Genomic DNA, 25,819 nt, shown 5'->3' with positions numbered 1-25,819 from the left:
CACAGCAACAGCTGACACACTCGGCTTTGTACAGAGGAGCCACAAAGACTAGTTTGACAAGAGCGACTCTGGAATCTCCAAGCTCCTAAACACACTGCATATATGGCATCAGGATCACATTTCTGCTAAAGACTGCCAGAGGAAGAAGAACCAGTTCTTGCAAACCAAGCAACTCATACAGAAGAGGCTGCGTGAGATGAACACCTGGTGGGAGAGAAAGTCTGAAGAGCTTCAGTCTGCTGCTGATGCTCACGTCATGAAGACCTTCCATGATGGTCTCCGAGCTGTGTATGGGCCGAGAGTCACAGGATCAACCCCTGTCTGAGCCTTGGACCAGACCACCCTCCTGTCAAAGACATCCTTGCCTGCTGGGCAGAGCACTTCAACACCCTCCTCAACAGAGACTCGTCTGTATCTGATGAGGTAATTGCAGCCCTCCCACAGCTACCAGTCAGTGACTCGCTAGCTGCCCCTCCCACCAAAGCTGAGACCCGGAAGGCCCTGAAGATGACGTCAGGAAAAGCACCAGGAGCGGATGGAATCCAAGCTGACATCTACAAGTATGGAGGTGAGGTGCTGACAGACAAGCTGACCGTCCTGTTCCAGTCTATCTAGGAAAGAGGGGAGGTCCCCCAGGATTTCAAGGATGCTTCAGTTGTCCACATTTACAAACGGAAGGGAGACAAAACATCCTGCGATAACCACCGGGGAATCTCTCCTCTGCATCGCCGGCAAGATCTTCGCCCGCATCATACTGAACAGACTGGTTGACCATGTCTCCAACACATTCATCCCTGAAGCACAGTGTGGCTTCTGCTCAGGCAGGGGAACATGTGACATGGTGTTTGCCGTACGCCAGATGCAAGAGAAGTGCCGTGAGCAGAAAAAGGAGCTCCACGTGGTCTTTGTAGACCTGACTAAGGCCTTCTACACAGTGAACCACCGTGGTCTGTGGAAGATCTTCCAAAAGTGCGGCTGCCAAGAGAGCTTAATTCAGCTGATTGCGTCATTCCATGATGGCATGCAGGTAAATACTGACGTGTCAGATCCATTCCCTGTGGTAAATGGAGTGAAGCAGGGCTGCGTCCTGGCACCCACACTGTTCTCCATTCTCATCTCTGCCATGCTGATTGACGCCTTCCAAAACTGTGACCGGAGCATCTACATTCAGTTTTGCACAGATGGCAAACTTTTCAACTTGTGGCGACACCACACCAGGTCCAGGGTGTTTGAGACTCTGTTGAGGGAGTCCCTTTTCGCTGATAACTGTGCACTTGCTGCACACACCCATGAGGACATGCAGTTCATTATGGACAGGTTCTCAACCTCCTGCATGCGCTTTGGACTTGCCATCAGCCTCAGCAAGACCAAGTCCATGCACCAACCAGCTAGCTCACAGAACACCAGTGCCCCCCCCCCCCTCCCACCCCCCACCTGCAATCAAGATAGATGACACAGATCAAGTCAATCGGCCTCTCCTCCCATATGAGGACACACACCGACAGATAAGCCTGCCTGCCTACTCATCTGTCGGTCTGATGGAAGACTCCATCCATGCCAAAATCTGTGTAAAGCCTCTTAAAACACAGCCATGGAAACAAATCCACTGCTGTAAATGGACTTAACTTGAAAGAAAATGTGACTGATAAAAATGGTGTCCATATTTGTTCATGGAAATAACCCCTGGCACCAGTGGTATAAGTGGTCATGAAATAAGACTGCACATCCCCACACACATGTGCACATAAAAAATGCATTGATACATATGAATACATGAATACATATGCATGCTTACACACAATACCACTTTCATGAAAAAAGTATTTTGATTTTGTCAGCATTTATGAATAAATAGCAATGCACAAGCTATGACTGAGTGATGCACAGTGTGTGTTCTTACACCCAGAACATAGTGGGTCTGAAACACAAGAGAACTTTCAGCAAATTTAAAATCATTCTACCAGCAATGCAAATATTGCAACACATGCATACTCGCATAACACTGAGGGGTCCCAAAGAAAAATATGAAAGACTTAATAGAATCTGGTTTAAAAAAAATAATTTAAAAAATGGTGCATCAGTCTGTTAAGTTTGATACACAGTTGTCAAAATAAGATTGAACCAAGATCAAGATCAAAAGAAACATTTTCTGTTTTTATTTAAATAAAATATTTATTGGTCCAAGCCACATTCCAGTTTATTTCTCAGAAACTATTGTCCATGGACAGGTGTCTATACACTGGCACAAGCAGGAACACACATGTGCACACATGTCTGCCTTATTGTAAATGTTGACAGTGATTTCAATTGTCAATATATATATATATGATTTAGTCTTGACATATGATGTGGAAGTCACTCGCATGTCGCATACATGCAGATGTGTGGGTGCACATCCATGTGCGCCAAAACGGTGCTGTGTGGGAATATCATAGGTGTTGATGTTGGCGCAGGATTACTTACTGAACGGCATAGGCACTAGCACAACGACAGAGGCGTGAACTGTAAGGGGTTGTCCCACTGTCCCCCCCCCCCCCCCCCCCCACCCCACAGACACACACACACAACCTTTTTTTTCTGTTCTTTTTTTTTTTTTTTTTTTTTTAATGACAAGCGAATGACGCAGTCTGTCGGTTGAAGGGACGTCACATTTTTCATTGCTTCTTTCCATACGTCTTTGACCGTAAATGACAGAAGCATTCAATAGTCTGGCATTGAGCCTTCCACTTGTCGTTTCCTGTCGCATTGAAAGGAGACTAGGTAGAGGGGAGGGGCGGGCAAGGACAGAGGGGGAGACGGCAGTGCCATGAAGGGAATACTTCATGCAACACCCCGTTCGCTATTGTTCGCCTGACCTCGGAGGAAAAAAGTTATTGCACCCTTCTGCAGTTCTGGCACACACCTGGCTACGCCCTGTGACGCAGTAAGAGTGTCACATGTGAGCTTACCGAATTGTAGAACGCGACTCGAGTTACACTGTCGTCTGACGGAACAGGCCACTTCCGTACCGGATTACTGTTCGTACAGGTTGGTTCCGATTGTTATCAATACATTGAAATTATATCCTTCAAAATCAGTGCAAACAGCTACGAAAAAGACCTGACATCTGAACTTTAACAGAAAAAGGTAACGTTTTCATATCTCAACTTACCATTATAGTTGTGTGTGTGTGTGTGTGTTTTGTTTCGTCAGCTGTCAGAAATTGGAACAGCGGTACCGTTTTTTCGGTCAGTGGTGTGTGAATTCACCGTTATCAACACCAATAGTAAATGTTTGGTTTTTGACACATGGAATCACGGAATCACACTTCGGCTTTTGAAAACGAAATAGATAAACTTTGTTGGCTTTGAGGTATCCGTAGACATTGTTTACTTTCAGATTGTGTCAAGATGAAGGCGAGTGCGGCGATTTTTATATCCAATTCATTATATTAATTATTTGGAGGGAAAAAAGTTTTCTCTGAAATAGATTGAAAGGTGTGATGTTCTTCAAGCAGCATCGATGTCTGAAACTGGCCGTTGAACAAGAAGAAAGTTCGTGAAAAGTTCAACAGACAGGGTGGTACAGACATAATACAAACATTGATCAGGATCACAAAACGTTAACTGCAAACGATAATCATATCATTTGTGCCATGGCTTGATAGCTGCAAACGGTAATAAATTACCCCGACTTTATTCGAACAACCTGCTGGACAGAAATCGATAAAGACATCGCTCTTGAGACAATTTATTTCTTCCAAGATAGACTGCCCCACTTGCCCTGGCAAGAAAAAAATAAGTCCTCGGCGAACGCGTGGCGTTGTATGTTTTGGCTCAAGGACTCCGGACAAATTTCGTGCGGGGCTTTGCGTCTGTGATATCCACTTACTTTGTCACCGCCTCGGTCAGCAGTTGACATGCGACGGTTGTTCGAGGAGGATATGTTTTGGTGGTTCGTGTGATTGTGAGCACTTTGTGTTGCGAGCATGGTGTGAATGTCCGGCACTCACCGATCCGAGTAGGTCGGCGTCGACTGCTGAAGGTGAATATACTCGTGTATTTAAAGCGATCGATTTCAAAGAGTTGAGTTCATTTTCGACACAGACGACGTGCAGAAGTGGATACTTGACCTTGCACGTGATAGTTTGCCATTGCTGGATGTTCAGTGATGGGTCTCGGCACTTGTCTGATAAGCCGTTCCTGCACCACCACCACTCCACCCCTCTACCCTCTCCCCGCGCACCGCGGCGAGGATGGTGGCTAGTATTTGCAGATGTGAACTGGATAAGAACCTACCACCTTCTGCAGAGAATACTTGTTAGCAAAATAGAATTCACTATTGGAGATGGTGTCTTGCAACTGTTGTTATTCCTCCAAGAACTCACTCTCTCTGTCTCTCTCTCTGTCTCCCTCTCTGTGTCTCTCTGTCTCGCACCTGTCTCTCTCTCTCTGTCTCCACCCCTCTCATACCTCTCTCTGGCTCCCTATCTCTCTCGCTCGCTCTCTCTTGCTCCCTTCTTTCTCTCTTCTTTCTCTCTTTCTCTCTTCTTTCATGCCACACACACACACACACACACACACACACATGCACAATGCAAATTAAGGTGCTCAGGTCAGAAATTGTAGCCATGGTGCACAAAAACATATGTTCACATGCAAACAAAAAAAATTTTGTTTGCTATTTGTAAAAAAAAATCTTTTATTGCATTTGTTATTTACTTAGTCTGGCACCCATACTTTGCAGTTTTTAGGAAGTGGGAAATAATTTTGATCAGAGGAATATGTCATGTGAATGTGTTGGTTGTGCATGCATATGTAAGTCTTAAGCATCGATTATCTCACAGATCACAGGACTAAATTGGATATAGCAAGGACCAGTTGATATTCATACTTAATACCCATTGGCATCTTAGTTTGACTTGATGTTGATTCAATTACTTATCAAGAAAACAGTTTCTTTTGTTTTTCTAGTTAACTGTTACTATGAAAGTTTGCAAGCAAGTTATGCTCTGTGAAAGAGTTCTAAACAAAGCTATTTTCCTGAGTAACCTAAACATTATCATAGCAGGCACATGTACATTGGGTTTACTTACATAGTAAATTTGAAACTGTGTACATTAATCTTTTTTTAATTTAAAAATTTATTGTGAATTATTTCCTATTTTGACCCAGTTAAAGTAACTGTTTCATGTTTGGGTTTTTTTTTTTTTTTTTTTTTTTTTTTCGTTCTTTTCTTTTTTTTTTTAAGCGTTTTACTAATATTGATTTGTTATTATTGATAGTGTGTTACATACGAGTTGATCAGATCTGAATTTTGTTAGGGGCCTTGGCTACAGGTTATGGTCGGGTTGGGAATAATGGGTGGCTTGCACAAACCATCAGAGCCATGTGGCTCTTTTCACTGTACTAATACCACTCTTTCCATGGACTTGGGAAACCGAAAAAAAGAACAGTTTCAGACCAAGTACAAAAGCAGAATGTTGTATATCACTTGTTCTTGTTGATTGTGATGATTGAATGACCAACATGCAATACAGTTGTTATTTGACATAATTATTGGTAGAGCCAAATTCAGTAATGAGAGGTTTGATTGAAAAGGAAATGTAGCTCAGGCAAGTTTTCATGTGTGGTAAGTGCTTTTGATATGTCAGGCCAGATCCTAAGATTAACAATATTAAGTGTGAATAACTGAAGCTTAATGGTCAAGACAGCATCTTTCACTTTGTAAATTTACTAAATAATGTTGTATGAACGTTAAGAGCACTGGGTATGTCTGCATTTTCTTTTTAACTGAACAAAGAATGGCTCGGTCATTTTAGTGGTATTTTTATTACAGCTTTGTATTAGGGATTACACTAACGCCACAGTTTTGTTTGGTGGTTGTTTTGTTTGTTTTTGTTGTTGTTTTTTGTAGGGGGGTGGGGGTCTGGGGGGGAGCTTGATGGCATACATGTAATATGGTGTGTATAATTTTTTTTTAATCTGAGTGCGTTTGGACAAGACGATGGGGAAAATGAAATAACACAGCTCCAGTTTTCCCACTGCAGTACTAGCCAGTCGAGCATGACTCATTGATGATTCTTGCCTGTGAATGTTTCAGATCCCCATGTGAAGGTGATTGGTTTACCAGATGACGTGAGGGCAGCTACACAAAAAATCATGAGCATTCTAGACACCAAGGTAAATGGTTCTTTACAGTCTGTGGAACAGTTTCCATGTTTCCATCTGAAACAGATAATGTAATGTGTGAATCTGGCATTTCTTCCTCACTGCCACCATGTACCAGCAATTTTGAACCGAAAAGTTAAAATGTGCTTTGTTAAGTGAACAGCTGATGTGTGTGTGTGTGTGTGTGTGTGTGTGTAAGTAACCAGGTTGTTTCCTGGATAATGATTTCTTACTAACCAGAGAACATTGTTCATGAACATTGCACAAATTCTGGAATAGTGAATAAGATTTAAAATTTTAAGTAACACTTTATTAATTCTCTCAACCAGTATGTGTTGTCTCCTGTCTTCACAGTTGTGTTTAGACTTTTCCACAAGTTCACATTTTTTAATGGTTGAACATTCCTAACTTCCTATGTTCTTTGTATTAATGCATTAAGCTGGATGTAGTTCATGTGAAATGGCTCTATTTTTGTCTTGTCTGTTTTACTTAGTTATTTTTAGTTGTTTTCTTGTTTGTCTTAGATGATAGGTTATTTCTGTGGGTTTAGCGGTGGGTTGATTCATTTTTGATAAAAGGCAGTGTGCCATTGGCACAGTATGAGTGCAAGGTGAGCAGTAGACATCTAGTGATTACAGTGGATTAATGTGTAATCCGATATAAGAAATGTCACTGTTATGTTAAGAATTGCTACAAGTGGTTGTACAAGGTGTTCAGGCTTATATGCCCATGGAATTAACTGACCATGATTGCTTTCTGTGTTGCCTCTAATACTTTATCAACACATGGCCTGTAATCCTTTTCCCCTGCTTTTCTGGATAGGGTAAAAATGTAATGTGAGTAGTTTGTTCAGATTTCCTGCATTTGCCTCAGTGGCTGCTCTTTATATCTGAATGGAAAACATATACATTCTTTTTTCCCAAGAAAATTGGAGATGCATACAATATTAAAAGGAGGGGGGTGGAGGGTTTAGGAGACACTGTTACCAAGAGAACTTGTTCTGCCAATTGTTGAATTTGTCATAAACCAAGGATCTGGGTGCAATGTACTGTCATCTGTATTAAAAGAATTTTGTCTGATCTGCTAATTGGATGCCTTCTGTTGATCATGTTTTAGCTGTTAAGGATATGGGAAGGATGACTTGCTTCAAGAGCACACAAAAGATAATTTCATAACAAAATTATTAGTATTACTTGAACATGGTCTTCACACCAGTTGAAAACTACACTTTAATTCTTTACCAGCTATCGAAAAGTATTATTATAAAATTATTATAATATTATAGCATTAGAAAGGTTGGTGGGTCTGAATATGCGTGTGTTTGTGTTGCGCATGTGCACTTGCATGCACATACACCATGTTTTGTATTTGCTTCCACCCAGGATCAACTGATTCCATGTTCTTAACCCTTAAGTGCAAAGTTTGATTTTGAATTAATTTTGTGTAACGGAAGCATAAAACTGCTCACAGCTTGACCCCCTCCAGTAAACAGGGAGCAAGGGGTTCATTCTCTTGGAGAATATGGAGTGAGAAAGCTGATTGACAGGGCCATGCTTCAAGTTTATAGCTCACACCTGTTGAGGGAGCACTTGGAGGGGTCTTACTGATCTTGTCAGGGCCTGCCAGTGTCTGTGGTGGCTTTTTTTCCTAACATTACATTGTGAAGGTGTTGACTTGTTGCCAGACAACGTCTGTGAGTGAAATTGTTCCTCTTTTCATGCTTCAGGTTAAGCGTTGCTGAGAAACCTTTTAAAGGATGTGTTCAGATTCAAACCTCTATTTTTTGTGTTTTTGTGTGACACCCCATGTACAGATGCACCCACATACATGCATGTTCATGCACATGTATACACAGTATTCCTTCTTTCCTCTTTGCCTCGCTGTCACATTCATGCATGCTTGTCTATTTAATGCTAAGCTGTAGTGTTTTTAATCAGGTCTCTGTGCTGAAAAAGTCTGGAAGGCTAGATTGCTTTGGGGAAAAAAACCCAACTAATTCATGCCAGATAGTAATTATCTTTTATTTATCTTTCTGATTATGAATGGTCACCAAGACATGTATCAATCCAGAAATCTGAAGAATTGTAAATTGCCAGTGTCATTGGCTTTTGAAGAATATTAATTCAATAATTGTATTTGGTAAGTAGCAGATCTTGATGCAGTGTCAGAAAATGTGTACATGGAAATCTTTTTTCTGTCTTGTGGAGGTTTATCCGGTGTTCCTGCTCCTCTCCCTTACTTTCATCTTTTGCTTGTCTGGCAGTCATTTCAGATGTTAATCGGACTTTGAGAGCCTGTAAACTAATAGTGTTTCATGGAAGTGAAGAAATTTTGATACAAAGGACTGCTGGCATTTGTATTTGTATTTATTTGTATTTGTTTTTGTTTTTTTATCACAACAGATTTCTCTGTGTGAAATTCAGGCTGCTGTCCCCAGGGAGAGCGTGTCGCCACACTACAGCGCCACCCTTTTTTTTTTTTTTTTTTTTTCCTGCATCCAGTTTTGTTTTTCCTATAGAAGTGGATTTTTCTACAGAATTTTGCCAGGAACAACCCTTTTGTTGCTGTTGGTTCTTTTACGTGCGCTGAGTGCATGCTGCACACGGGGCCTCGGTTTATTGTCTCATCTGAATGACTAGCGTCCAGACCACCACACAAGGTCTAGTGGAGGGGGAGAAAATATCAGCGGCTGAGCAGTGATTCGAACCAGCACGCTCAGATTCCCTCGCTTTCTAGGCGGACACATTACCTCAAGGCCATCACTGTCTGCTCATCTTCTTTCCACCCTTGTTTGTTTCCCTTCCCTTCTTCAGTGTTTTGTTCTGCTTTCTTTTAACGTTTGCTTCAGCTTGTGTACATATATACATACACAAATTCTTATGCAGAAATACCGTTGCCTCAGTTCAATAATATTTAATAAACGGTAACATTTGTACTGCATAGTTCACGCACGCATGTACGCACGCACACCCCTACCTACCTACCTACCCCTTAGTGCTATGACTGTTGAACATATTTGCTGGTGGCATTTTCGAGGGTAGTCTGTTCAGTGTTTAAGAATTTAGACTGAATTGCGCTAAACATGACATGGACATTCTGAATCTGCCAAGGGAAATAATACTTGTGGCCACATTTGTTTCAGAGTAACCGGGTGACGCTGAAGATGGATGTGTCCCACACAGATCACTCCCACGTGATCGGGAAGGGGGGCAACAACATCAAGCGGGTCATGATGGAGACGGCTTGCCACATCCACTTCCCTGACTCCAACAGGGGCAGCAACGTCCAGGAGAAAAGCAATCAGGTCAGTGGTGGGTCATGTCAAGCTCAAGGGGTCAGGCTAACTGAGAAAGTGCCAGCCTGTTTGCCCAAGTTTGGTTGTTCATTGTCATCCAGTTACAAAAAAGAGAGAGAGAGGGAACAGAAAGTGTCCAGGCAGTACTTGGCACTCATAATGTAAAAAAAATAAATAAATAAAATAAAAATGATAATGAGCATTGTATTTTGCAAAAAAAAAACTGAATCACAATGCAGACAGTTCTGGAGTTTTATGCTTGACATGCAGTCAAACCTCTTTCCTCTGAATTGTGATCAGCAATATAACTGCAGAAGTCATTTGTGATCAGGTGCTGAACAGTGTATTAAGCTGATATATTGCTGAGTGTGACCACAGATCATATAATCACATTTTTTTTTAAATGCTGTGCATAATTATGAAATAATTTAACAAGAGAATTGAAACCAAATTTACACATGCAAAAATCCCCACAAAACCCCCAGCTCAGGTCTGATATTTAAGCCCACTGACTAGAATTGTTTTCTATACCCAAGAATTGCTTTTTAGTTTTTACACAATGTTTTGATTAACAGGTGTCAATAGCCGGTCAGCCATCTGGTGTGGAGCATGCCCGAATGCAGATTAGGGTAAGTTGCCCTTGTTTTTTCATAGTGTTTGTTGCAGTACTAAACCATTCAAATGACATTTTGTTTAAGCGTCCACTTTGAAATGAACAAGCAATGAAATTATACTGCTCAGAGAAAAATTGAAACAAGATCAACACAATTTTTTAAAATGTTTTTTAAATAAGATTAAGTTCTTGGTTATGATATATGATAGGAGGAACTGTCATATTTTGGCCAAAGAAGATGCATTAGTTTAAACTTAAGTGAGATTTAGTGTACATAAATTTGTCAGTCACCATTATGTAAACCTACCAGAAGGCTGTGGATGATGTCTGAGATGATGATGGTTGGGGGGATTGGTGGTGCAAATTCATTATTTTGGGGTGTTTGACAGTGGTTTATGTTACAGTTGGCTACCAAGCCCTTTCAAGTCTCTTGTTATGTTAAAAACATATATACACAGGCATCTCGGAAAGAAAAATGTTGGAGGGTTCGAGGAGGGAAGACAGGCATGCTTGAAGGTGTCGGTTTTGGTGGCAACTATTTTTTTTGGGCTCTGGTGCCAACTTATATTTTTTGGGATTGTTAATAGCAGTATATTATTGGCATCTGTCTCCATTTAAAGAGTTACAGGGTCTGTCACTCACTACTCAAGCTTGGCAAGTTACCATCACACTTCAGCTGCTCTGGTTCCACCATACATATTTTCTATTGATCACTTTGCTGTCTCTTTCTGACTTCCCCACATTGGAAGTTGGCAGATGGGGTGTGTCAATCAGAAGTGTATACAGGTGCATACACACACTCACACCTCAACACCCTGCCCCTACCCCCACCCCACCACCACCCCCTCCACACACACACACACACACACACACACACACACACACACCACACTTGCACACATGCACACTTGGACGGTTGTGTACGCCCGCATGGATAATGCAAGTATTCATAATGTGCACTCATACATACATGAACTTGGTGGAATACACACATTGAACTATAAAAAAAAAACCAAAAAAGGGTTTTTGTATGTTCATTCTGTGTGTTCAAGAGTAGTACATGTAAGATCTCCTCTATGACTGCAGGAACTTTTGCCACTGGTTTTCCTGATTGAGCTGCCAACCTCGACAGCATTGATCCAGACATTGCCGGATTCATCATCTCCATTGATCCAGCATCTGCAACAAACCTACAATGTGACCATAACCTTCAGGCAGCGTCCCAGAATGCCTGTGACAACAGCCATTGTTCGTGGCTCCGTCATTAATGCCAAGGCGGTCAAAGAAGCCACGGGCAAACTGGTGGAAGCTTTGACAGGCAATGTAAGTCTGTCATTGTTGTTTGTGACCTCCATCTGTCATATTTTATCATTTTAGTTTGCCAGAGTGTTCTATTGTAACCTTGCTTTGTGATTGTCCTTGATTAGTTAATCATGTGACAGTGGATATGGAGTGTTTACTTGTTGATTTTTTTTTTTTTTTTTTTCCTCAATAAGGTATTTCTAGTCCCAGTATTTTAATAATTGGAGAGGGAGGTTGGGGGATGATTCTGTCTAAAAGAGCACAAAGTGGAGCAGACATCATTTGTAGACAATACAACACTGTACCTTAAAATGAAGGCCTCAAGGCCTGACCAGCACGTTGAGTTCAGTGGACAGGCATGTACCCCACCCCTTTTTTTTATTTTCTTATTTTATTCATTTATTTCATTTTTTAAGTACGGGGTATGGTGTGGTGTATATGGATCAGTCCACAAGCTGGATATGGATGGTGTGTATGGATCAGTCCCCCTTGAAACTGGAACTTCAGTCCAAGGACTGTGGTGACTTGACTGCCATGTGCAGGTGAACTCTGGGGTGAGCATGCACTTGGAGATAGCGCCCCAGCACCATCGCTTCATCATCGGCCAGCAGGGGTTCAACCTGAACCGCATTATGCAGAGCACCAATGCCAGGATCCTCTTTCCTGATCCCGCCAGCTCCAGCCCCCAGCGGAAAGGAACCGTCGTCATCACTGGCAACATCGAGAGTGTCTACTGTGCACGAGAGAATCTCATTGTGAGTTGCTCTATGGTGCTGGTAGTTGGGTTTCGTTAGGGTGTGGAAGATGAGTGGAGCTCATTTGTGTGTGTGTGGAGGGTGGGGGTGTTTTGTAATGGGGAGGAGAAATGGTGGTTTACAGAATATGGAGTACTGTATTCTCTCCAATGAGAGAAATTGATTTCTCAGTGCACAAGAATTCATGGTCATTAAATATGTATCAAAATAAAACAGACATGAAATGCTTAAATGTTCATTTGAATTAAACCATTCACACAAAAGTCATCACATATCTTGATAGCTGAAATGTATTGACACATATGTTTTTAGATATTATGGTGTGAGCAGCAGAAATTAGCTTTTATACTTCATTGCTTAACTATTAATGTCTTTTGTTTGTAAACTGCTCATTTCTAAGATCTGCTTTGTTAGATAGATAAGAAATGCATGAAATGTTGTTACCAGTTCTACATAAACCTGATAGTGGCTATGCTAAAGCGTTTGTTTTCATGAAGGAAAGTTGTATATGTCAAGTAGCTATGTTTACATTTGAACTTATTTGATGCGTTTTTCAACAGGGTTGTTTGCCGCTGGTGCTCATGTTTGATGTGAAAGACGACATTGAACTGGATCAAGGTAAGGGAAGATCAGTCTTCTGGTCTGTTTCTTCATTTCTGATTTTGTTGTTTATTATTAAAGAAATAATCAGTAGTATTTAATGTTAAGCACATTTATGCTTTTTTTTGTTTTGTTTTTTTGTTTTGTTCTTTGTTTTTTTTCGATTAACAAAAATTTGCAAAGATGACATGTACATACAGCAAAGTGATATTTGTAAGCAAACATTGTTTGGTATTCAAAGAATATAAAATATATGCAGCACAGAACAGGAGATTATATAAACAGGACTAAAGAATAAGGTAGTAAAAGTAAGGCATGTGAGTCGTGACTTCTTACACAGTGTGGAATAATGGGTGTGTAATTTGTACAGTATGAGCAAAGAAGAGCTTGCAAATTGAAATATTGACACAAAAGCACTGCAGTGGATGCATTTTATATTCCTCCAAGTCTTGTATTTGACTCCAAGGAAACTAACAAGATTTAGGTAACTGACTGTACTTGGCAAATAGCTGTTCCATAATCTACAAAACTTGGAATGGTTCATCAAAATACATATGTGTTCTTTATTTTTCTACCTGAAAGTGAGGTGTGTTCTTACTGCATTGAACTTTTTTTTGTGCTGTTAATGTTTATTTAAAGTAATTACGTTAGATCCAAAAGAGAATAAATATCAAATCTTATTTTTGCTGTTCAGAAAGTAAGTGAAAATTGACTTGTCTGTGTTGCAGAAAAACTGACCAAACTGACCGATCAGTTGGATGTTTTTATCAGTGTGAAACCCAAACCCAGACAGCCAAGCAAAGTGAGTCATGTTCAAGTGCATGCATGTGTGTGTGCGATCATTAATTTTGTTGGTGTTAGTGTGTGTGTACTTTGTCTTTGACATATTCCATTTGTCTTGCTTTGAAGTGTTGATTATAGTATCCTGTGTTTGTTTGTTTTTTGATAATTTTTGAAACATTTTTTTCCCTTATTGATGTAGGTTGTTAGTGCTCCAGGCCCCTTTGGTAAGGAGGTAGAACACATTTTAAATATCTTATTATTTCTATGCCCCTATATACGATTCAAACCTCGATTATATATGGAAAATCATTTATCCAGATTCCATGGACAATACAAATGGTGTGCGTTCTTCGCTTGTGCAGTCTGTGATTGTGAAGAGCGTAGAGAGGAACTCCCAGAACATGTACCTGGCACGCCGCCTGTTGCTGGGTCTGCATCCTGAAGGTCACTCTGAGTCCTTGTTGAAAACGGCCAACACCACTGCCACAACAACTGCCACCAACCCCCACAGCTCAGCTGGTCTGGGCCTCACCTCTTTAGGTAACATGCGTTTGGCTGCTGGACATTCAGTCACTTAATTGTTGACAATCTTAGTCTTTTCAGTTGTGCAGAAAGGCATTCATTCTAAAGTTCCTTTTTTATTTTCTTGGTATTTCACGGTTGTGATGATAGTTCATATTTTATAAGTACCAGTTCCTTTTTTATTTTCTTGGTATTTCACAGGTGTGATGATTGTTAATATTTTATAAGTACCCAGGTAATTAAGTTATCACTGACATGTTACTTACAGTGTTAGCAACGAGTGTTCTGAAATACAGGATCTAAATCAATGTGGAAAGTATGGAATAGTTTTATCATACTTGAATTGTAGAGCATCATATTTTTGCCTTGATTTAAAAAAAAAAATCAAAAAAAAATCTAAAGAATAAAAAAAACTTAATTTGCATGGAGTTGATATGGTCAAAATCTTGCAGTATTTGCAAATTGATTGTGGGAATTGTAGGACGTTGCTCCCAGCAAACTTCATAAAACTTATTTTTCATGTCAGAAATTTTGAAGAAGAAAAAAATGGGTTGGGATGGATTGTGGGAGAGGGCGAATTGAAACACGGCATATGTTATTTCCATGGATAGGAGTACTTTTGTGTTTAACGGAGCGATTTTTATTGTCATATAATTTACTTTGTTCTGGTATTAAGGCATGCACTTAGGTTTGATGGCCCCTGAACCCTGGCTGCAAACTTTGCAATATTGCAAAAACAAGTCACTCCCACCCATGTATGGCAGAATGGTTTGGTTGTATGTACAGGGTTGTACAACACTCAGGCCCTGTTGAACGCCAACCAGTCTGGGTCAGTGTTGATGATGAATGGTCGCCACCCTGCCTGCCTTGGCAGTCCTCTGCCTGCACACAGCCCCAATGTGGCACAGTGGCTTCAGGGAGCTCCGGCAGGTCAGTCCCTCACAGCTTGAGGATCGGCACAGTGTTTGTTTGCAGATGTGTTTTTGTTGTTGTTGGGTTTTTTGTGCGTATGTTGGAGGGGGGTGTCGGGGGTGGGTGGGGGGGGTATATGTTTTTGTGCTGAATTAACTATTAATTTTTGTCAGTCCCACGGTTTGGGGGTATCTCCATGAGTGTATTTGTGTTGCAAATGCAAATGTGTGTGGTTTTGTTTGTTGTTGTTGTTTAGTTAGTTTTTGTGTGTGCATGTGTGCTGGATAAACCATTTACTGTGCTTTGTAAGTTCACATGATTTTGGAAGAAACTCGAGCCTGCTGTTGTGTCTGTATGAATGTGTGTGCGATAATCAAGGTTAAAAAGAGAAAAGTTATAAAGTTGTACTGGGTATACATCTTCATACTGTCACATGCACCTGGATATTAAAGCTTTTTGTCATGGAAAAAAACTGACATTTTGTGTCTGTCAGCATCAGTTATTTGGTCTTTGAGGGAATGGATATTTAACCAGCACATGCTCTGTTCCTGTGCTCATGAATTTTGTAAATATGACATGTTTACAAAAAGAAAAAATGCAGATACATTGGTACCAACATTTCAGTACTAGGTACATAGATAAGTTAGTATCAAGATTTAATTAGTAAGTACAGTCTTGGATAAGTAAGTGTCAAGATTTCAGTAAAACAGTATGCCTAAGTTAATGTCAAGAGTACATTTAAGATACAGAGTCATTCAGCTTTAGTTCACTTTGTTTCATACTGATATCATACTGATATCAGTGAGGATATTATAATTAGAAAATAAAACCTACATTTTGTCTTGTGCTAACAGCAGGTGTATACGGTCCCCTGATGGTGGTAACTCCTGCCCATTCCCATTCCGTCCAAGCATCTTACGACATTGTATCCCATCGCACCGGTTTTCAGAGTATTGACACCAGTGCTTTCATCAGGGTCCCAACACCACAGAACCAAGGTAAGCCAGTCCAGACAGAAGTGAATTATTTGTGTAGAGTTTAGCTGTTCATGATATTTTAATAAATCATATTGAAATGTGCTTACAATATTATTTGCTTGATATTTAAAAGAAAGTATGCCGTTGATTATTGTAGTCAGGAGGAATATGTTTGTACAAAATACTTATATTTGCATTCAGAATTCTGCTAAGGTGGTTGGAACAAAACGTCCATCTTTGTACTGAATAGTGAATTGTTTATAGTTGAATTCACGGATATTATGGTTAACAACACAATAACATAAACGTTTTTGTTTTCCAGATGCATTTTCCCACTAGACACCCCTCCTCTTGGTTAAAAAAAAAAAAAAAAAAAAAAACAAGTACCAAAATCCCCACCTCAGGCATGAGCTCTGTATGTAAATCTCACATATGTAAAGTGGATGTTAATGGTATGTTTAATTACTCATACTTGGGGCATACACTCAGTCTGAACAAAGTATTCCCTTAAGCTAAATTCCTAAGTGGTTGTATTGAAGCATGGTGCATTGTTTTGTGTGTGAAGGTTCCAGTGGAAACAGCAGTGGATGTGCCAGCCCAGCCACAGAAAGCAGCAGCGGCAGTCCTCAGTCTCTGGTCGGCTTCAGGCACAGATCTGGTCTGTACTCTTAACTGGTTTTTTTTCCATACATTTTCCTCTGTTTTTGCTGTTTGTGAAAATCTTGACAAAATGGACATTCCTTTGTTGCTGTCTCTGACTTCCTCTTTCTTTCCATATTTGGTTGAAAATAGCTACCTTGATAATTATAACAGTCTTTGTATTATGTATGTATGTATGTAGATCTTCTGTGAAGAGTAGGGAGTGTAAAATGATTGTGAGTTTCTCCTTTCTGTCAACGTCTATTTGAAATTCAGTAACCATGATTAGTGCCATCTTTGTATTATGTGTGTTTTCTGTAAAGAGTAAAGAATGGTAGTTGAATGTTGTGTTTTTGTGTGTGTGTCTTTTTGGATTGGTGTTAGTTCAAGAAAAGTTGACAGGAATGTGGTGTCGTGGTGTGCTTTCTGGTTCTTGGGGATCACTGTTTATTTGTTTCCAGCCCTGATGTGACCCTGTGTGGTCAGCTGGACTGTAAGCAACAATGATTAATGAATACCTTTCTGTGTGCAGTGCTGCAGTCTGAAGATTCCCTGGAGAACCTGATCACCAGAGACCCTTCCACCCTGAGCAGCAGCGGCCACACCCTGGACCTTCTGGGTCTGAGCAAAACCACCCCGGTCTCCCAGACCCTGCCCGTCACTGCCACCCTCTTCAACACCAGGATGGAGTAAGTGTCTCTGCCTCTGTCTGCAGCACACTTCTTTGTCCGCAAACACATTTGTTTGTCTGCAACACACTTGTCAGTGGATAGGTAGGAGTATTTCTGGCTGTACGGATTAACATATTGGCATTTTGGTTGTTGTTAACAGTAATATTTTTTATTTTACTTTCTTCTGAACCCAAGCTGTGCTGAATAATGATATCTCTGTTGACCATTAGATCTGTTTGAATGGGGGGAAAATATTGTGAAGGGTGTAAAGGCATGTTAACATAAGGGATGCACTTGGTCAGAGGATATGGGTGATATGTCCCTTTAAACTTTTTTTTGTTCACAGCTTATAATGCTTAAAACTGACATTGATGGCATGTTTTTTTTTGACGACAGTAAAACCCATCAAGACTTGAAGGAATGAAATTATAATTTACTTACAATGCATAATGCATAACCTGATGGTCAAATGTTTGCTTTGATGTTTACAGAAACCTGATGGGTTAAGTGTAGACTTTTATGATTATAGGCTTGAGCTGTAAACCATTGTCTGCTGACAGAATTTAAATGGATTTTATGGATTTACTATTGATGGCTCATAGAAATGATAGTACAGCTGTTCACTGAATTTGCATTATCTGTATGATTGCTTAGCCTAATTCATATTTTGAGTATTCAGTCACTACTATTGTGAAAAGCATAAATACTTATCTGCTGAAAAACTTGAACTCATGTATTGCTTGCTTGAAACCTGTTCATGTCGTGTAATTATTTGTTGGGGTAAGCAGGAATGGAGAGAGGTCTCCCGATTCCTCTGGGACAGAGTCTGATGGTTCAGAGAAGCTGGGGGTAGGCACAGGACACAACAGCACCTCCTCCTCCCTCTTCCCATCACCCCTGCCTTACCCTTTTGACTATGAACAAAAGAAACTGCTGGCTTTAAAAGGTAACTCACTGTTTTACTCTGCCCTTTTGTATTCTTTGTTAATAACACCAGTGAAATTTCTTCTCCATTCTCTGTTCCAAAAATCCTCTGGAAGATTTTGAACTTTTTTTTTTAAGGATTTTTTTGTCATTTTACAGTAGAGGTTAATGGATGTAAAGTAACAAAACAACAATAGAATAAATGTAAGAAACAGACACACATGGGAAATAAAGTTGGGCGACGCAAACTGGATGAAAGTATTGTCATGTATTTCAGATTTTACTTACAAAAAAAGACTGGTTTGTCAAAATAATTGTGGAAATGGAAGTGTCCTACACCGGATCTTTACTGTTGGTTCAGGAAATTGGTAATTAGCAAATTTTCATTTAGAAAATTAAATAAACAGCAACAAAAAACATTTAAACAATGAAATTTACATGTAACGAAAACAGTTGCTCATAGAATGTTGTTTTTTGGGGGGGAGGGGCAGGGGGTTCTAAACTAGTTTTATATCTCCTTTGGGGACCTGGTGTGCTCGACTCTGAGTTGATCAGAGGTTTCGTGTTTGGGGTGTTATTTTGCCATCATGTGATGGACACCAGGGCCAACATATAGACATAGATCGTGTGTTGTGTCCCCAGCCATGCAGAAAAACCCCAACGGGGAGTCCAGGATTCCCACAGACAGGTGGTCAGGTTTTGGCTTCTCCAAGTCCATGCCAGAGTCGGCCATCCGGGACCGGCTGGGTCAGCTGGGCATCTCTCAGTCACGCATGGATGACCAGGGCACTGTGCCATCCCCATCAGAGCTGGCTGATGTAGGTAGACTTACTTCTCCTTCTACTACTTTTTGTTGTTGGTGGTGGTGGTGGTGGTGTCATTGGGATCACAGAAACGGTAATACCCCTGATAATGGAGTATGGCTTCCTAGACAGCAGGGAAAAATTGTCATACTCTCAAAAACCTTTTCTCAGGTATGACTGAACCTGGGAGTTGCATCCCACATATGTGGAAAAAAGGTAGTAACAAAACAGTACTTAAATATCTTTTGTGCAGCAAAACCACAGCAGTACTAAATACAAATATCTGTAAATTACTGCTGTACTTAACACAACTTTCTTTTAGATAACAGTTTCATTCATGTGTAAGTAAGCTGTATGAACCTGCATTGACATTAACATTGGTAGTTGATCCATCTTCATGGACAATGAGTAGAATAGGATTTTTGCTACAGCATCTGTCCTGGAGGAAACTACAATGTGCTGTTTCTGAAAGTGGATAATTTGGAGAAGGGGCGGAAAAGTTCTTAGGTTTTATGGTCGTGCAGTGTGTGTAGGCATATAGGTAACATAGCTGCCTTTATATTTGCTTGCTTCAAAAAAAAAAATGTTGCTGTTATAAAGGAAAAAGGATGTGGATGAAATTTCAGGGGTTCCAAGTGCAAAACAGTCAACAAAGAAAGACATTTGTCTATGCATGCTCACAAACACATTTACATCCAGCTATGCATATACATGTACCTGCACATCAGTATTCCATCTTGGCTTAAGTGTATTGAAAAAATCTATAAATTTTGATGTGACCACCATATAGAACATGCATTGTGTGTGCGTGTACAGGATTGTACCCAAGATGTTGAGCTGGAAGACATTGACAGAGATCCATGGAAAGATTCCAAGACTAGGACCTCTCCGTATCTCAACAGAGCTCCAGGGGAATACCCTTGTCTGAGGAGAAAATGTAAGACATCTTAAATGGGTTGTTATGCTTTGTGTGTGTTGTTTGTTGGTTGGTTTTGTTTGTTTGTTTTTTGTTTTGTTGTGTTTTTTTAGGGGGTGGGGGGGGTTGTGTTTTCAAACAAAAATATTTTTTAAACAACACAGACTGATTTACAGGAAACGCACATGATATATGAGTACTCATGATTGTATCAGTATGTCAAGGGATAGATGGAAACAATGCATAAATCCATTGCAGTGATTCATAATCAGGCGAGATCTGTAGACATAGCATATGACAGAATATGCAGAAACAAATGCAGCAGCAACATGATGCCCTTGTAGACATTGGGATTGATTGACAATGCCAATGATCTTTACAAAATTTAATTCTACTTTCTACGTGATAGATAATAGATTATTATTTGTTCTCATTTCAGTCATTTGCCTTCTATGTACCTTTCATTATATATATATATATATATATATATATATATCTAAAGATTTTTTATTTATTTTCTTCCATATTAGTTGTATACATACCTACCTATGATAAGCATCCAAGGCGCATTGGGTCTGTGCTTAGGTCAGGCACCAGCTTCCTTTTTTTATCTAATTAAAAAAGAATTTGATATACTTTAGTAAAACAGACGTGATGTAGCTTATGGATCATACCACATGCTTTTTCGCCTCTTTGAAACTGAAACAGAATTTATAGGACAGTGTTGTGTTGACTGTTACAGATGACTATGGAAGCACTCAGCATCGGCAAGAAGCACAGCACCCACCATCCTCACAGTCATCCAGGCCAGATGGGGGCCAGAAGGTTGACTTGGCTGAGCTGTTCAGCAAAATGGGGCTTGGCAAATACACTGATGTCTTCCAACAACAGGAGGTGGGTAGCTTTGTGTGCCGCTGGCTGCAGCATGTGGCATGTGTGTGTGTGTGTTCCTTGCTGTGTTATTGAAAAAGCAACTGAACCAGAACAATGTATAATTACTCTCTCAGGTCTTTGTCCATTCATATATGATTTCTAGGACAGTTACAAGACTGTGAAATAAAATGTATCCATATGAAATGTTTCGTTTATATATGAGTTGGTGTTTTAACATTTATCAACAGAAACAGGTGAGATTCATGTGGTGTTGTTTTTTCATAGTAATTACAGGGTTGTTCTTTGTTTTGCTAGTTTATCAAACTGGTTGATTATTGTAGACATTAAAAATGCAAGGGCATGGCTTAAGTTGTAATAAAGAAGAATTAATGTGTACGGTTGTATTGCCAGTGGTCTGTATTGAATATGGTGATGATTATCTGTTGATTTCAGGTGTGTTTTTTTCTACAGATGATTATCTCTTGATTTCAGATTGTTTTCTCCACATTCCTGTAAGGATTATGATGATTATCTCTTGATTTCAGATTGATTTCTCCACGTTCCTGACATTGAACGAGGAGGACCTGAAGGAGCTGGGTATTGGCACCTTCGGTGCTCGGCGCAAAATGATGCTGGTCATCGCAGGTCAGATGTCTTGTCATTCTGCTGTTTGTATCTGGCCCATCCCTTGTCCCTCAGTCTGTCTGTTCTGAATCCTGTTTTTAAGAACGAACCAGGAACTCTAGAGAACTGCACCCCATGCTTCCTACTATTTTTGAACAGTACTCATCACATACGTTTGTGATAACTAGATCAGTGTTTATTTATATAGAAGGGTATGATGTCAATGGGTGTTTACAAATATTTTACTCAACCTTATGAGATGTATGTAAATTTTGTTTCTTATTTTGTCCTTTTTTGTGTTCTGCCTAAAAGCTTCAATTTTTGTTTGCTCATAACTGTGTGAAATTGCTCATGTCAATCCCATTTGTTAAATATCTGAATATGCAAAAAATCGAAATGCGTTACATGTGACACAGATATACAAAACAACAAAATTGTAAATGTTTTACAGTCATAAGAATTCTGCTCAGGACTTAATGCCTATCAGCTCTGTGTGAACTGTTTGTATTTTTTTCAGTGCAGTTCCAGCAGTTTTTAGTTAATCGTGTCCCTGTCTGTGTGCAGACTTGAACAAGAGTCAGCTGCAGTCAGCCCAGTCCCACAACAACCCGTTTCACATGAACGGTGCTGTGTCCAGTTCCCGTTGTCCAGACATTGCCAGTATAAGTGGTCGCTGGTGAAACTGCCCACACGACCTGTGACGAATTTGCTTTGAAGGATATTGTCCGTTTTCGACAGCAGTCTTGGAACTACTTTTTTCCTTATGGACCCTTGGTGAAACTCTAGTCGGAGCATCTGTGAACAAAGCTTTGTGTGTACATCTTCTGTCTGTCCGTCCAGCCAATTGTGCAAGGTGGCTGTGGGCAGGTAAGGCTGTGCTACAGGTGGCATGCTACTCAAGTGAATGTGAAGTGCACTGTCTTTCAGAGTATTGTTTGTTCCTGATCAAAGTGGTAGGTATGTGAACTTGAGGTCCACTGGACTTCATGCAGTCAAGTCTTGCATCCTTAGGAGGATGCAACAAGTATGTTACTTTAAGCCTGTTCATTTTAACACAAACTTTAAACTAAGCTGGACCGTAACTTTTTAAAAGTTTTTTTTTTAACAGGTGGGTGATCAAGAGAACTGTTGATTTTGAGTCTGTCCAAAATAAAGGAGGGTTTTTATTGCACAGTTGACCTTCCCTCATATCTGTCCCAGTGGTTCTCAGTTTGAAATCCATGTCAAAATGTTCAGTGCTACACAACAGCCCAACTCATGGACTTGCTGCTGAAGCTCAAACCTCTTGTCGTTGCTTTGTCTTCATCTTGTTTTGCACTTGTACACTCCTTTTTTGTAATTAAATCTAAGTTATTACTTTCTTTGCTACTACATTTTTAGTTTTGAAATTGTAACTAGATTCTCTGATTGGCTTATTTAGTTTTGATCAGTGCTGTTTAAAAAAAACCATACATTTGTAATGATGATATTTCTGAGTCCGTCCAAAGTCACAAAAGATATATGCAAGAAATATTTGGTATCATAATTCTAGATGACTGTACCTGTTTCCTGCCTTTATCATGCTGCCAGTATTATTTGAGAAAAGCTCATGTTCTTCAACAGAGTGGTTTGTGTAGTTGATTGACAGCTTTTTAGCCAGTCTGTTGAAAGGAATGAGTTTCACAAAGAGTTTTGGTATTATTACTTAAAGCATCAGCTTAAACTTGACTGTGATGTTTCATTTTGTTAACATGCATAGAGTTGTGGCTTTGTTTTGTTACCAAAGGTTTACTTTGATAACACTTGACTGTTTCATGCAAACAAATGTTTACAAAAATGCTGATTGACTGTTGTTAGCCATTGAAACAGTTGCTGTGTTGGCTGTGCAACTTAAGAGGCCTGTGTATGGATAGACTTTGGAGGACGGGGATGATTGAGTCACTGTTGATTTTTGGAAGTCTTGTGTATCTGCAAATGTCAGGATCATTTCAGTACACCAGTCCTTCGAATCAGATGTAATACATAATCTATTCCAAAAAGATTGTCAGTGTTCTTGTTTGTTTTTTCAGATGAATTGTACATATGATATGAAAAAAGATTTACATAAAATGTTTTAACAAAATGTTGTGAGGAATGCTATACTGCCTTTTATACAAAATGATATAAGATCCACATGTCTTGGAGCCTGCAGACTCTAGCACTGTATTTGTTTCACAGTCATTTTTAATAATGTTCATTTGGTTGTCATTTGTCTTTTTCTCTCATGTATGGGGGAACATTTGACAAGCATCTGCAGAACATTATAATTTTCGAGTGCTAGGGGAGGTGGGTCTGAGTAATTTTTTTTTTTATTGTCAAACTAAATCATCAGTGTGGAAATTTATATTGTTTGATATTACACACATACATTTCCACACAGATGGCTGATTTTCCTGGATTGTATAGTTTTCATGACATGTTAGTGCTCTGTTCGGATAGTTTGAATTTGATCAGGCAATGGTTTATCTTGAAAATTTCAGGTGATCAGAAAATCAAATTATAGTACGTGGGTGGTGGAAACAAGTCCATGGTGGCGCTGCATAGGTCTGCAAAGCTTGGCTGTGCAGGTTTCCTCCCCTTACCACCCCTTCCCACACAGTCACTCAAGCTGAATATAGAAGCTGACTGCTCATGATCCTCCATCAGCCACAATGATCTGGCTTTGAGAGTGAAAGCTGAAGGGTCATTTATTTCCTTCATGAATCCAGTTAGTTCAGAAAGAGTATTATCTTTTAAAGTCGATAGTTGGCTAAGTTGGGTCAGCTGTTTGATTCCATACCTTCATCAACCATATGGTATCTTTGAATCAAACTATATAAGCTAGATTATCTCTTGCCCTGTGGTCAGCTTGTCTTCAGGTATTCAGTTTTCAGTCAGTTCTGATGGAAAATATAATTCTCAAGATGCTCTGGAGGCAATTTTTTTTTTAATCCCAGTCTGAGAATGTGATGAGCAGTCAGCCTGGATCAGCCAGTGACATTGTGTGCTGAATGTTTGGAATTGTATGCAGTTCAGTCTGTAATTGTGAGGTCTGATTTTTTTTTTGGATTTTTTTTAATCTTTTACTGTGCTGTTCTTTAATGATTCTTTGTGATCTTACTTTAGATATTTTATAGGATTTTGTCAAAATTTTGCAAATGAGGCACAAACACCTATAAAAATTCTTTTTATAGTGTTTTTTTTAAATTTTTTATTTTGATAACAATCAATTTTTTGTGCTTCTTTGTGCATCTTACACAAAGAAGCATGAGCTTCATGATCTGTATGTTGGAAAGTTGACAGATATAATGAAAAATTAGAGAACAGATATGGTACAGAAAGTAGTGAGAGGTAAAGTGTGTGGTGATGGAAGCTAGAGGTGGTTTGAAAGGATTTCCTTGGGCATGACCCTGGAGTTCTTTTGTGCTGGACTCTTGTTTCATTCAGATGTCTTTTGTTGTCTTTATTTAAAACATGCATGATCACAAATAAGAGTTCTTGTTTTGGTGTGTGGATGTAGTGGTGTGACAGCGTCAAAAGGATGCAGGAGGCGAGAGAGAACCCGTGACTGGTTTGAAATTGAGTGTGCCTTAAATCAAACTGTTGTGAAATTCAGCAACAAAATAACTTTCTGTAGTACTTGAGCTGTAACATATTCACACACAAGACAAGTGGGGAAATTGCAGCATCTGAAGTGGATAATAGCACAAAAAATCTTACACACACACACAAATATAATCAACACCCATAACTCATGTAAATAAATGTCTTATTTAATGTACCAAATAATTTCATAAGAAATTAAATGTCCAAAAAGTCCTTTTCTGTGAACCTCGTATCCAAATATACATACTGCCTGTGAACAAAGAATTGAAAGAGAAAATGTCTCCTAGGAACAGCTAGTGAGAAACGCTGCAAGATAAGTTTTTCTAAAGTAGTTTAATTACACATACTTAACCGTGACCAACTAGTGCAGACTCCGGCAGGGGTCTGACATTCCTGTCCTGTGCAAACTACTATCCGCCTATGCAGGAAAAACGAAAGTTCAAGCAGTCCTGTCCTTTAAATATGTATTGCAACAGTAAAACACCACATTCCTACAATGTATATTTTACATCGACATAATTCTTAATGTAACAGGAGACAGTGTCTGAGCTGCCATTCCTGAAACCACATTCATGATGGAACTCAAACACAAGAACACGAAATGTGGAGCTGTTGATAAAATGCTGTTTCAGAGAAAAGAGAAAAAAATCTTAAATGCAGTTCTACATAATGTTGAGAGCAAGCAACCAGGGGAGAACATAAACTTGTCGTAGATGTTAAACATCCACTTGATTACTGAAAGGTGTGGAAGAAAAATTGTTCATCCTGCTGAGTAAAGCATCAGTCAAGAAATTGATCCATACTTCTTTCACATTCCCTACCATTCTAACCAAACAGCCCTCAAACTTCAAATGCCAG

General features: G+C 39.6%; 1 protein-coding gene across 4 annotated transcripts in view; it reads left to right on the top strand.

Annotated features, from left to right (window-relative positions):
* LOC143285225 (protein bicaudal C homolog 1-like) overlaps positions 1-24,847 on the top strand; it is a 33,662-nt gene extending 8,815 nt beyond the window's left edge. Inside the window, exons 1-19 of one of the 4 annotated variants that reach the window (XM_076592493.1) lie at positions 2,821-3,027; positions 6,082-6,161; positions 9,292-9,453; positions 10,020-10,073; positions 11,144-11,380; positions 11,902-12,114; positions 12,675-12,732; positions 13,443-13,516; positions 13,860-14,037; positions 14,806-14,949; positions 15,786-15,929; positions 16,474-16,566; positions 17,080-17,236; positions 18,007-18,164; positions 18,785-18,960; positions 19,762-19,882; positions 20,604-20,755; positions 21,280-21,379; positions 21,923-24,847. In XM_076592493.1, the coding sequence (XP_076448608.1) occupies positions 6,141-6,161; positions 9,292-9,453; positions 10,020-10,073; positions 11,144-11,380; positions 11,902-12,114; positions 12,675-12,732; positions 13,443-13,516; positions 13,860-14,037; positions 14,806-14,949; positions 15,786-15,929; positions 16,474-16,566; positions 17,080-17,236; positions 18,007-18,164; positions 18,785-18,960; positions 19,762-19,882; positions 20,604-20,755; positions 21,280-21,379; positions 21,923-22,038 (2,358 nt within the window). In that variant the 5' untranslated portion in view covers positions 2,821-3,027; positions 6,082-6,140 and the 3' untranslated portion in view covers positions 22,039-24,847. Of the gene's footprint in view, positions 1-2,820; positions 3,127-3,924; positions 4,024-6,081; positions 6,162-9,291; positions 9,454-10,019; positions 10,074-11,143; positions 11,381-11,901; positions 12,115-12,674; positions 12,733-13,442; positions 13,517-13,859; positions 14,038-14,805; positions 14,950-15,785; positions 15,930-16,473; positions 16,567-17,079; positions 17,237-18,006; positions 18,165-18,784; positions 18,961-19,761; positions 19,883-20,603; positions 20,756-21,279; positions 21,380-21,922 lie in introns of those variants that run through there. The other 3 variants (XM_076592485.1, XM_076592501.1, XM_076592477.1) reach the window with 3 other exon arrangements.
* The last annotated feature ends 972 nt before the right edge of the window (positions 24,848-25,819 follow it).

The sequence above is a fragment of the Babylonia areolata genome, chromosome 1, assembly GCF_041734735.1.
Source record: "Babylonia areolata isolate BAREFJ2019XMU chromosome 1, ASM4173473v1, whole genome shotgun sequence".
In the NCBI taxonomy this organism is placed as follows: Eukaryota; Metazoa; Mollusca; class Gastropoda; order Neogastropoda; family Buccinidae; genus Babylonia; species Babylonia areolata.
This window is presented reverse-complemented; position numbering and strand designations above follow the sequence as displayed.